Source organism: Micropterus dolomieu, linkage group LG08, assembly GCF_021292245.1.
Source record: "Micropterus dolomieu isolate WLL.071019.BEF.003 ecotype Adirondacks linkage group LG08, ASM2129224v1, whole genome shotgun sequence".
Classification (NCBI taxonomy): Eukaryota; Metazoa; Chordata; class Actinopteri; order Centrarchiformes; family Centrarchidae; genus Micropterus; species Micropterus dolomieu.
In genome coordinates, this window is record NC_060157.1 from 16,350,740 (window position 1) to 16,362,890 (window position 12,151).

Genomic DNA, 12,151 nt, shown 5'->3' on the forward strand with positions numbered 1-12,151 from the left:
GAACGTAATGGTAGTTCATAAGCAGTATGACAGAGAGAAAAGAGTCCTCTTTTTTTAATGAATGTAGCAGATGATAGAGTATTATCGTCTCTTTCCAGGAAAATGAATAGGGATGTCATTCACAGCTGAGGGAAAAAGAATAGGATTAATTTAGGAAGGCAATTTAGGAGCATCCCCTTAAGGTAAATCTTGAATAGATCGAGTTGATCCACTCTGGCTCACAGTTCTCATAATTAATAATAATTACAGCGTGCAGAGGAGCTCGGAAGAGTCAAGGTCTGACAGAGAGCTCAATGAATCCAGTTCTTAACATATCACTTTAAGGATACGTATTTACAAAAAGAGAATTCTGGAGAACTCATCTCAAGTGTTCATTGGTTAAATAGCCAATTATAAAACCAATAAAACAGAACATGCCACTCTCACAAGCAATGTTCTACGATGTTATCAAAGCCAAACCTACTCACATTGAGGTTTTGTCCAAAATCTTGCAAATAAAGTTAGTTTGCATATAACGCCTGACAAATATTGTAGCATTATCGAATAAACAGAGCAGCTTGGACTCACCTGATCACTTGGTCACTCTATCTTGGACACACAGTCCCAACCTAACTGTTCCCATCACCTGCTGAGCTGTTAAAAATGCATAAGGGGACGTCTACTGTTTCACTGTGTGTCTGTAGGCTAGAACTGAAAGTCTACCTCTCTCCCCTGCCCTGTCACCGGTGTCAGAGAGAGAGGGAAAGAGAGAAAGGGGGGGGGGGGGGGGGATAATCATCACTAATCTTTTCTTTGTAGATCCTGTTGGCTATACTTAGACTCGTCTTTGTGCACTTTGCCATGAATACATCAACAAACCTTTAAGTGTCAGTTTATTTTAAAAAAAAAATGAACACAGAAACATTTTACACAGTAAATTCACATTCAGTAATACTGTTCCCAAGCTGTACAGTACACATCCCCCATCACACAATCCATCAGAAAATGCAAAAAGAGAAAATTATCCTTATAGGAAATTCTATGCGTGTGTAAGCACAACCATCTTTCACAGATAGTCATTATTTTGTTTCCTCCAATGTCAATGTACAGATATATAGAATGTCCCCAGGCCTCCTGACGATCAGTCTTACAGTCAGCGACTGGTATGGTCTGCCATTTCTGCGTCCGAGCTGAGGCTGAGCTCGGCTATGTGATAGAGGGCGGGATCGGGGTGAGGGGAGAGCTGCGACTGGCGGGTCTGGGCAGTGCTGTCTCGTGACTGGACAATGGCTTGGCGCAGGCAGGTGATCCACTGCTGCTTGCTGAAGGAGTCGTTGGCCTGCAGGCTGTAAGAGTGAGCTTTGGAGCGCCCTCTGCTGCTCACACGGAAACAGTTCCTCACTAGGAGATGGGGACGGGACGGGACGGGGAGAGGGGGGTGGACGAGAGAGGGAAAGGAGGGAAGGAAGGGTTTAGGTTTCACTTCGACCAATGGGGATTCCCCATCTATTCGCTGATTAAAGCTTCTAAATTTGGATGATCTTTGTCATTCATCACATATCAGGAACAACAACATCAGATCATGCATACCTTTATCATTTCCTCCAGTGAAGGCTCCCCTGAAGGTGCCCCCTCCACCAGCCTCCCCATCTGGGATCTCCTCCAGATGTATCATGTTATTGGGCAGAGGCTGTCTGTACACATGGAACACCTGACCTCCATCTCTGTCCTCCCCGGGCCTGCTCAGCACCAAAGCCAGCTCAAACAGGAAGACGTGCAGCCGCTGACAGAGGAGGCAGACACACGCCAAGTGAGAGACTTGGCTTTACCACAATGTTCACCACAATATTCAAATAGACATTAAGAAAACGGTCAGGGTTACCATAGAAAAAATAAAATTTTATTTTTTTAAATAAATTACACAGAAATGACAGTAACAATAAAAGGAGATGATACAGAGTCAGACTTTAAGTCAGATTTAAGGGCCTAAGATCAAAATCCAGCCTTGGTCAGAAAGGAGCAGAGGTCTGTATGTATATGTAGGAACTGACCCTTTTCACTTGAGATACAAATAATTCAACGACCTCAGGAGAACCACTTGAAGGTCAATCATTAGACATAAAAACTGAGAGCCCCATTACCTGGCCCTTGTTGTTCTTGAGTTCTCCGTGGCAGTAGAGGAAGCGGGACTGCTGGATCTCTGGCAGTCTCTGACTGTCTTCGAGGTAGGCCAGACCCCGCCTGTAGAACTGACACTCCGCCTCTCCTGTCTTCTTGTTCACCTCCGCCACGATGCTCTGGATCATCTCCAGCTGAACAGAACAATGTGCGACCACAACATGAATGCATTTTATGTGGCATTTAGGTGATTAACAAAGTGAACCGTCTCCTCCAACTGTAGCTCTAGTAGAATTGAAATTAATTTTGGGATGGCGTTATGAATAGGATACGACTCACACCATATATCTCAGCAAAATGTAAGTGAACACAGCATCCGGTTTCAAATGTGAGATTTTAAAGACTACAACCATCTTAAACGCAAAACTGTGTCCTGAACAGCAAGATATATGAAGTAATAAAAAGACCAGCCAAACTGGTGAATATGAGGTATTACTTTCAAGTTGCTAATGTCATATCACAGGATCACTGGCTTCTGAAGTTAATGTTTCATAAAACAATTATCTATTGCTGCCATTTGGAGCCGCTAATGTACAAAGTATTTTAGATTTTAAAATGGAGCTATTAGGTAAAGCCAAATGTCTGGACTTCCCACACTAACAGACTGAAAAAGAGTGGGTTTGAAGCAACCCATAAAGCCTAATGGTACAATACTTAGTAGGTATTTATTGATTTTTGATATTGTGTTCATACATAACAGCCCTAAGGCTTCATAATTTGGATTGGTGCGTTGTAATTCAGACTGACAAATGGTGATTTTCATGCTACTAAGAAAAAAAGCTTAGCACCTAAAAGATTGTGAAACTAAACAAATTAGTTGCAATAAATAATAAATAAACAAATTATCACATTCAAAGGAAACTCAGGTCTATCTAATTTCAGCTTTCAAGTGCCATTTCAATTCACTTCTGACTCTCCAGCACCCTCACCAACTTGAAATAGTGAGGATGAGCACATGAGACAAGTCACATTATGTAAGACCAAAGTCTGCAGGTCCAGAAGCCTTACATGTGGATTCAGCAGTTATCTCAAGTAATTAAATGTGCGTGCCTTCACATTCACGTGTGAATGCACTTGTACATGAATGGGCTGGACACCAACTTACAGCATCAGGCAATGTGTCCTCATCCGGGTGGTCTGGAGGTGTGCACTTCTGTATCTCTTTCAACAACAGAGGGTATTTGACCAAACGGCTCCGGGGCAGATCCAGGAAGTTCCACAGGTCCAGTTTCCTGCTGAATGAAGACTCCTGACACAGGCGCAGGAAGTGCTCCACTCTTTTCTCATGCTTTTTCTGGTCAAGCAGTGCTTTAGCTCCCACCTGGTTACAGCAATATGTAACGTAGGCCTCCAGGCAAGGGAACTGCAGGGAGGAAGAAAGGAGCAATGAGACAGGATATTTGAAGTAGAGACGAACACAGACTGAACTCTATGACTCTGGTTAAGAGAGGAACATAATAGCGCAAATACAGGAACTAGAGAGAGTGAAAGAGAGTTAAGCCCCTTTTCTTGGTTTCCATGGAAATACTCACCCAATTTGTCAGAGTAGGTCCCACCTCTCCGACCGTCTTCTCTGATCCCCTCAGCCGCTCAAGACGAGTAAGAAGTTCTGGCAGGGAACAAAAAGAAGTATTGAAATGGATTTTTGAACACCAGTGTTACTACAGCTCACAGACAGATAACCACAGAAACATCACTCTCAACTCATTTAACTTCCTTTACTTAAAAGGAAAAAGACATCACATCAGCAAATTCTCTCTGTGTGAAGTGAGTGAATGGACATTCTCCTTGTGTGGTTTTACACACTTGGTTTTAGGGCTGGACCTCATAGTTGCATATCACAACAATAACAATATAAATAGATTGTATATCATCATATGGCAGATGGATGTTTTAACCATTGATGGTCAGTGCAGTGAACAGTGGACCACTGTTGCGCATTTTATCTAAGACGAGTCATCATATGTGTAAAGCGAGACCTTCAATAACTAACAGACAGTTTAAAATGAGAATTTATTTGGAACCATTAATTTGGACAGAACTGTGTGAAACGAGATTCCTGATTCCTCTGAAAGTCAACGAGTGATGACATTTTATTATCTAATTATCACTCAGCTCTACTTGCTTTAAATATGATTAGGAAATGTGGAGGTTGTGTTGAGGCGTTGAGCGACATAGGATAAAGGAAGTGTGCGCAAACCAGAGAGGCGGTTTACCTTGATGGAGTGGAATGAGAGAGTCCAGTGTACCAAAGATCTTTCCAAGCTCACTCTCTGTCATGATGTCCAACTTCAACATGGGCTCATAGTACACCTGGTAGGTAAGTTAAGAATAAGTGCAGCGCTTGTGAGAAATTGGTGTCAGGACAAGTGGAATGAGACTTTCAAATATATTAAACTGGAATGAATTTGTTCTGATATAAAGGTAATAGAGATCAAATGCTATTTTTAAGTGGACAAGTACCTTCTTAACCAGACTGAGGTCCTCAATGAGTTGCCTCTCTCCCTGAGTCAGCTCATAGATCACCTGCAAAAGGGTGAAAAACTGCTCAACAACTGGGCACATGAACACCAACACTGGGATGCATGCACACGCAGTTCACAAACAGCAAATATACACTTGCACACCATGTAAAACACACAGACGGACAAGCATGAGCTTTCCCAGCTGATTGTTCAATAAAGGAAGTTGAGCCTCCAGTGCCAACTCACATCCTCTTTCGTAATCGCTGAGTAGAGCTGCTTCAGAGAAATAAAGAGTAGGCACTAATCACTCCGCCCACACACTGCAATCACAGCCCCACAGCTTGACCCCCAACCCCCCTCCCCTCCAAAAAAACACTGCATTATTAACGCCAGCATAAAGTTTCTGCAGCTGAACTACACTACACACATGCTGGACCTCACACCTCTTGACGTTTGATCTCCTTTGCGGTGAGGTCATGGCTCTCCACAGTATCACTCCAGCATTGGCTGTTGCGCCGGCGTGGGAATGACGAGGCCTTCGAGCGAGGGCGCAGGGCCGGGGGCAAAGGTCGAGCCTCTGTGCGAAAACTGATAGACCGCTGTGAAGAGAGCAGAGTGGCTGAACGTGTGCACGCTCAAGTCATTTTGCACATGGACAGGGTGTGTGTGAGTGTGTTTGTGCACTGTTACCGAAATGGATTGCCCGATGCGTTTCAGAGCCGGGGTCTTTACTGGGGTTAAGACACCTGTGAGGCTGTTGGACTTTGCCACAGGTTTGACCCTTTTATTGCTGGGCTCCTAAAATAAAATAAACGTTCCAGTTTTGATAAGAACAAAACACTCCACAAGCTTATCAAGGCAGGCCGTGTACTTTAAAATACTGAACAGACAGCTGAACAGACATCTGGCCTCTGCAAAAAAAGAGGAACACCTCACCTCTGAATCCTTCATGTGGTCGGATATCATCGCACCCTCCTCGTCATCCTCTTCATCCTGATAAAACAGGACACATCAGAATAAGTTAAAATTGAAGTTGAGAGAGACATGAGCAAGTCCAGGAAAATGGAAAAAAAAGAGATGTGTAGAGGGGGGTGAGATATTGCATGGTGCAGATCTCTCATTTCCTGTGTGACACTTTCAAAGAGGAAGAAGGTTAAAACTGTGCCTCTGTAGTAAAATACAAGATGTCTGTCTGCTTTTGCAACACTAACCACATCAGCTGGATATTCAGTGTAGTAACAGAATGAAAGGTATTTAAATACTGGCAGTGAAAAATTTATTTCTATATGAGCAATGGTGATGAAGGTTAAGATGACAGCAAAAGAGGAAAGCTGTGCAAAATCGCAGCTTAAACATGAGTTTAAGATTCGTGCACCCAGAGAGCCTCTGTGGCTGCACAGCTCAACATAATGCTCACATCTCTCAGTTAGCTCTGCCCTCAGCATTGTGGTCACAAAGGTAAGGTTGACTAACTTCCGCTAGTTACAGAGAGAACGAGACATGAAGATGAAGAAGAGGCACTGGGAGAGAAGAGTTTAACGGTGCGTCTCAGATAGCACTCACCTCCAGGATTCTGATCACAGTTTCAGGGGCCGGATCTTGTTTTCTCTTCTTCTAAAAAGCAGACATTTATGTCATTTATGTTCTGTGTTTTTCTCGGGCTTCAAGGAGAGAGCCTGCCTATGTTTTACACAGTAGAAAAGAAGGTGAAAGAAATAAGGTAAATTGTGTGACTTACCCCTGCATGGTCACAAATGATGGAGGGCGTCTCCCCTTGCGCAGACCTAAAATTGTTAATGGGCACAAAGCAAACATCCATATTGTTTTGTTATTTTACTTGAAATTAATCTAAATAGCTGCATTGGACCGGAGTAGTCTACCAAAATGACAAATTTTTTGTGCCTCAAGTTATATAAAAGTACATTATTGATAGAGACATGGTGATTTTATTGCAGTTTTTTTTCCAGTGAGATGAACAGTAATATAAACGGTTACATTCTGTCACCATGATGTCAGATGTGCACAAACATTCATGCCTCCAACATATTTAAATATTCTACGCTGTGGGATATTAATCCCTGCCCTTTATATACAGCACAAGGTACAAACGGTAACAACGAATATTTAAAAAAAACAAAGAAAAAAAAAAAATCATACCAGGAAGTCTTTGTTTCACCAGTCTCCTCCACTTCCATCTTTTTCTTTGTCTTCAGTGCATCTTCACAGAAACGTCACACATTCTCAAAGTGAGAAACGTTGAAATAGATTTTAGATTTGGACTATCTATATACTGTTTTAGTAGCATAGAGGGACTTGTTTGCCAGCAGCTTGTCAGAGTTCAGTGCACTCCTTCCTCCTCACTTTCTTCCTCATCTCACACACGACCACATCCTTTTGAGTTGCACATACTCATGTATCCGCTGCTCTCTGGGAGGAGGGTTCATAACTCCACTTTTCAAACACAGCCTCTCACTCAAACCTGTCAAGTGATGGAACTTAAAACACTTACCTTTTAGACAAAAAGGGGCCCAACTGGACGAACGCTGTGTGACAGGAAGAATAAGGTAAATGTGTAACTACAGAAAATTATTCATGAAGTGTCTGTTCCTTTTAGCATCCTCAGCATTGTCAGAAAAAAAGTGATTGGGGTTTTCATTGTAATTTCACAGGTAGGCGTTTAGCTGATTCAGACTGCGCTTCCCGGATATGCTCTACAACGAAACTTCTGAAAGAGCAAGAAGCCAGTCAAGACAGGAAAAACACTAATATCTCACACTCAAGTGTTAGCACTTAAAGCCAATCAGATACATAATTTACCCAAATGCAACCATACGAAAAAAGTCAAATAACCACACAAATCCAGGTATGTTTTTTACATGTTTATTCACTATCACACTAAGTGCTCCCATTTCAAGATACATCTCATTGCCTTACTCTTGTACTGTAATGTCATTTGGAGTTAACAAAGTAGAAACAAGACAGTTTATGATCTACAAGGTGTGTGCTCCAAAACTTTACCCATCCCCCAAAAAAATAGAAATTAATGAAACACGAAATATGAAGAGAAAACTGATGTCATGTGCAAGAGCCCCTCCAAAACAACAGGGTGCTGGATGAGGTGGGTGTAGGGGCACCTCAAACTGGCGTGAGATACGATTATTTTCCAGTCAGGAGATGCTGTTGGCTTGGGGTGTAAGTGTCTTGAGGTGCTTCTACAGTTTCAAATTTGGGGTCTCTGGTAGAATTAGGGGCAGTGATATATACACACATTACACTATTTTCGGGATTCTTGGCTGAACATCTTTGAGAAAGAACGAAACAAACAGTAATGTGGGACCAGGTCTAAGAGACAGGGGTTGGAGGGCGGGAACAAGTAGAGTGGAGGGGAGTCAGTTGGCTGGATTAGAAGGTCCTCCGTTAGTGCTGAAGGCTAGTAAGAGTGTGAGGATGTTTCAGAGGGACACTAGCTGGACTATGGAGTACCAAAAGAGCACTAAGGCTTAGAATTAAACTGAGCAGAGGGGTTCTGCTGTTGAGAAACATCGGGAGGTCCAGTATACATGCTCCCTTCCTCCAATGACACCTGTTTCCACAGCCTAGCACCAACTGGATGCTTAACACACATACAAGGTATCCTTTAATCCGCATACTGGGGCTATGTACACTCAGGCACAGGTTAAAACAAACCACAGGCCTCAAAAAACAAAAATAATGATCCACTAGAGCTGACCTGGATCAACCCACCCACCCCCAATCCCCACCTCAACTCTTCAGAGCACCCACCCTGCGCACCCCCCACACACCCCCTGCAATCCACACCCTCCTGTGGATGGGTTTAGTATGGAGCTCAGCGGATGGTGTATCTGACATAGGGCACTTCCACGTCTTCATCTGACAAGTCGTTACAGCATAGCTCAAACACGAGGGCTTTCACATGTTTGCCCAGCTTCTTTTTCGACACTTTAGTCACAATCTCCGTCATCCTACAAGACACAAAAGAATACAATTATGACAGTGAATCAAACTCAGACTGAAATTTTATGCGACTGTTGCTAATGAAGCAGCCATGTGAACTATGTACTTACGGGAGGTCAAGTCTCTCTTTGAGTTTGGCAGCTGGCATGAAGAAGGAATACAGCATGGACACTCCCTGAGAAAGCATGGTGATCTCCAACTTATGTTCATTCTGACAAAGAACAGATTAGGGTTTGGTTAACTGTACACCAGAAACAACGTGGCGGCAAAGTGCAGAGACAAGTTGATTTGAACATACTTTAAAGTAATCCAGGAACTGCCGGAGCGTCATCTCCTCTCCGTTGGGCTGCAACCCTGTGACCTCGAAGCGATCCCACAACGACCAATCAATTTCATAGTACTGTCAAAAAACAGAGTAAGGATTGATACCATAATAATGCCAGATCACAAATAGACATTACAAACAGTAGCAGAAATCATTCATTTTTTATATATATATATATAAAAAAACTTTTTATTCGTCTCCTCAGCACACACTGATAGAATCAGTGTGAGAAGGTGAGTTGAACTCACTTACACCCAGTCAGACTACATCCGTCTGGTGCATCAGTATTAGCATGGCTGGATCATCATTGGAGCTCATAACATCAAATGACTACATTTGGGTAGACTTTGAGATGACACTTACATACACACATTATATATTGAGTATTAATGGCAAAAATGTATTCCTACAAGCTCAGAACAAACAGTGATACGCATGTTGCTGCCTACCTTGTGTCTGGGAGCAGCGATGGGCTCAGAGAAGGCAAAGAAAGGCAGGGCCAAGTTCATGAAGCCATTCTTGAATGACTCGAGCTTCTTGTGTCCTTGGACAATTTTGATGAGCTCCAGGCACACCAGGCCCACCACCGCGGCCGTGGTAGTGGCGATGGCAGGAATGATCTTGCCAGCGATCAGCTTGCTCTGGATTAAATGGTGATGAGCGTCAGCGTAAAAAAAGAAAAAAGATGTTAATAATTAATATAAACACCACCAGGTAAACTTCTGTATTTAATCGAGAGATCAGGGGACTGCAAGTTATTATTTCACCCAAAGCCAAGTGTAAAATGTGTGCCCCCACCTTGTGTCTGTCTGTGGGGGGAATGTCGTAGTTCTCTGCTCTCAAGTTAGATGCTGCTACGATGAAGTCCATGTGGAAGTTGCTGTCATCATCCTGTTAATAGAGGCCACCACACAGTCTCAATACAACATTAACCTGCACTTGCAATAGGACTACAGCAAAATACTGATATAGGAGAAAAGATTGCGTACCTTCTCAAAGTCAATGGAGCAGAGTTTGAACTGGGAAGACTCCGGGGAAGGCAGCTGCGCCTTCAGCTCCTCCAGTCTGGAGTCATCTATAAACAAAAGGGATCAGTTTGTCTCACAGTAGCCATAAAGCCTTCAATGTATAAGCTATTATCAACAATAAATCAATCACATTAACACATTTCTTTGGCTGAAGATCTTTAAAAACTTGAATGCACCGATTTGCCCATCTTACCAACAGAGGAATTGCTATTCTGCAGGTCCTGATCAGACACATGGATTTTAACCCCTGAACGAGGGGTGAAGGGTGGCACCTTGACCTCCTGCAAGATCTTGATCACGGCTGCACGATCGGTGCTTCCTGGCAGGCCGTATGTCTGGGCATACAGGTTGGCTGCCGCCATTATATAGTCCACGTGCAGGTCCTAAAAAAAGACAGTGCTTCTGTCAGTGTCTTGAGACTAGTTTTGAGCGGACAGTGGTCAAGTAGGTGTACATACGAAACATAATAAACCCATACTTACATTGCTAGTGCTGAATTCTAAGGGGTGAGGACATCTCTTTGGGCCAGACCAGAAGGGGGCACCAGAGCTGGTGAGCTGAAAGCCACAAAAAAGAAAAAAAAATATATATATATATATATAACACTAAACCACTAAAAAAAAAAAAAAAGCTTAAAAGCTAGCTAGGTTTGGCAATGTACATTTCATAATGATGTTCCATAACTGCATATTTGTCAATTTTACTTTTTAAAGATTTGTTGGATCTGTCATTTTTTGGACAGCCAATAGAGAAATAACAGAGATAGAATGACATGCAACAAAGTTCTCCAGCAAGGTGGGGGGCGTTATGGTTCATGGCCAGTGCCTTAACCTCTAATCTACTTACACATTTTTGCAGCATCTCAATGACTAAACAGAGCTCGTAGTCAGTCAAGTAATGTGAAGTGTGTAAGCAAAAGGGAGAATAACCACGATAGATCAGCAGTCTAATGCAGGTCTAAAAGCCCTGTTCATGATGAATGCAGGAGTTGTGACTTCTCAATTCTTTTAGAAATGGGAGCAGTAGACACCAAAATAGGGGGAAACCTCAGACCAGACAGCAAGTGCTGCGAGACAACTGTGCAGTGGACTCGATATGTACCTGTTCTGGGGGGAAGTTGTGCAGTAGCTGGCGGATGTTGTTGCTGTACTGGCACTGCCAGTGGTTGCGTGCCCAGGCTACACAGTCAGCCAAGCTGTGGGGGCAGTCTGTGACAAGACTCTTGTAAACAGCCTCCAGCACCTCCACAGGCTGCGCTCCAGGAAGTTTCAGAGTACGCTCCATGAACTTTGGATCTCTGCAAGGACAATGATTATGAAGTTCATAAGCTGGTTAACATAAGTGAAGGGCAGTCACCTACTATATATATAGGGGCGGCTGTGGCTCAGGAGGTAGAGCGGGTTGGCCGTTAATCGGAAGGTCGGCGGTTCAATCCCTGGCTCCCCCTGGTTGCGTGTCGAAGTGTCCTTGGGCAAGATACTGAACCCCGATTTGCCTCTGGCGGCTGTTCAGTGTATGAATGTGTGTGAATGTTAGTTTCCGTTTAGGCTCAGTGTATGAATGTGTATGACTGGTGAATGCAGATGTACTGTAAAAGCGCTTTGAGTGGTCGAAAAGACTAGAAAGGCGCTATACAAGTACAGAGCATTTACATTTACATTCACCTTTTCTTTATCAGTTGTTCACCCAGCAGGGTCAGTGTAAGAGTTGTTTTAAGCATGGGATTTTGTTTTGTAAAAAGTTTAAATTAGTGCTGGGCAACGATTAAAATTTATTGCGATTAATCACATTGTTATGCGCAAAGTTGAATAATGAATTCTAAAGTAGTGTATTGCGTACTTTTAATTTAAATATACTGTTTTTTTACACAAAAGTGCAATAACGTGGTTTGCAAACACTAAACAAATAAGGTGCTTTTAACCAGTATTGTTCCCTTTATACAGTAGCAATAATATATTTCTTGTAGATCTCAACTTAAACATTAATATAACCAAATATAAAACCAATGCTATTTGCCACTGCATTACCTTTTATAGCTCGTTAACACAAGTTAAGAGTCCAGAGCCCCGATCATAACAGGCACCTTCTGAGCAACAGCTTAACATATTTAAATCTGTTTGTTTTTTTCTGAACAGGTATCAGCAGAAATATTTCTTTTATGAGGGAGCAGCAAACAGTCTGTTCAGTACCAAGTGTCCCTG

General features: G+C 42.8%; 2 protein-coding genes and 1 non-coding gene across 4 annotated transcripts in view; all 3 read right to left on the bottom strand.

Annotated features, from left to right (window-relative positions):
- Positions 1-855: 855 nt before the first annotated feature.
- arhgef3l (Rho guanine nucleotide exchange factor (GEF) 3, like) lies at positions 856-6,971 on the bottom strand. Of its 2 annotated transcripts, none has more exons than XM_046056209.1 (13): positions 6,780-6,971; positions 6,361-6,406; positions 6,186-6,233; positions 5,559-5,615; positions 5,313-5,420; positions 5,066-5,221; positions 4,621-4,683; positions 4,374-4,470; positions 3,690-3,766; positions 3,263-3,520; positions 2,121-2,291; positions 1,570-1,762; positions 856-1,380 (listed from the first exon to the last, which is right to left on the bottom strand). In XM_046056209.1, exons 1-13 carry the CDS (start codon positions 6,815-6,817, stop codon positions 1,133-1,135), a joined length of 1,560 nt encoding a protein of 519 aa, XP_045912165.1. In that variant the 5' UTR covers positions 6,818-6,971; the 3' UTR covers positions 856-1,132. The 2 variants fall into 2 exon arrangements, with proteins under 2 accessions (XP_045912165.1, XP_045912164.1); XM_046056208.1 differs by having other exon boundaries at positions 6,186-6,236.
- Positions 6,972-7,488: 517 nt separating this feature from the next.
- Positions 7,489-12,151, bottom strand: part of uba1 (ubiquitin-like modifier activating enzyme 1) — a 17,520-nt gene continuing 12,857 nt past the window's right edge. Inside the window, exons 18-26 of the mRNA XM_046056177.1 lie at positions 11,052-11,247; positions 10,433-10,507; positions 10,144-10,333; positions 9,912-9,997; positions 9,721-9,813; positions 9,372-9,563; positions 8,896-8,997; positions 8,708-8,808; positions 7,489-8,605 (exon numbers count right to left, since the gene is read on the bottom strand). Of these exons, the coding sequence (XP_045912133.1) occupies positions 8,470-8,605; positions 8,708-8,808; positions 8,896-8,997; positions 9,372-9,563; positions 9,721-9,813; positions 9,912-9,997; positions 10,144-10,333; positions 10,433-10,507; positions 11,052-11,247 (1,171 nt within the window). The 3' untranslated portion in view covers positions 7,489-8,469. The remainder of the gene's footprint in view (positions 8,606-8,707; positions 8,809-8,895; positions 8,998-9,371; positions 9,564-9,720; positions 9,814-9,911; positions 9,998-10,143; positions 10,334-10,432; positions 10,508-11,051; positions 11,248-12,151) is intronic.
- On the bottom strand, positions 9,119-9,235 carry LOC123975896. Its single transcript, XR_006826189.1, has one exon. It is a non-coding gene; the product is annotated as a small nucleolar RNA U6-53/MBII-28 (small nucleolar RNA).

What these genes read in the sequence shown, in the direction of transcription:
- arhgef3l (XM_046056208.1), bottom strand. Translation starts at nt 6,817, where the DNA reads ATGGAAGTGGAGGAGACTGGTGAAACAAAGACTTCCTG. An exon ending in ACCACATGAAGGATTCAGAG is followed by an intron (nt 5,421 to 5,558) that starts GTGAGGTGTTCC and finishes ATTTTATTTTAG; the next exon opens with GAGCCCAGCAATAAAAGGGT. An exon ending in CACTGGAGGAAATGATAAAG is followed by an intron (nt 1,381 to 1,569) that starts GTATGCATGATC and finishes CCCATCTCCTAG; the next exon opens with TGAGGAACTGTTTCCGTGTG.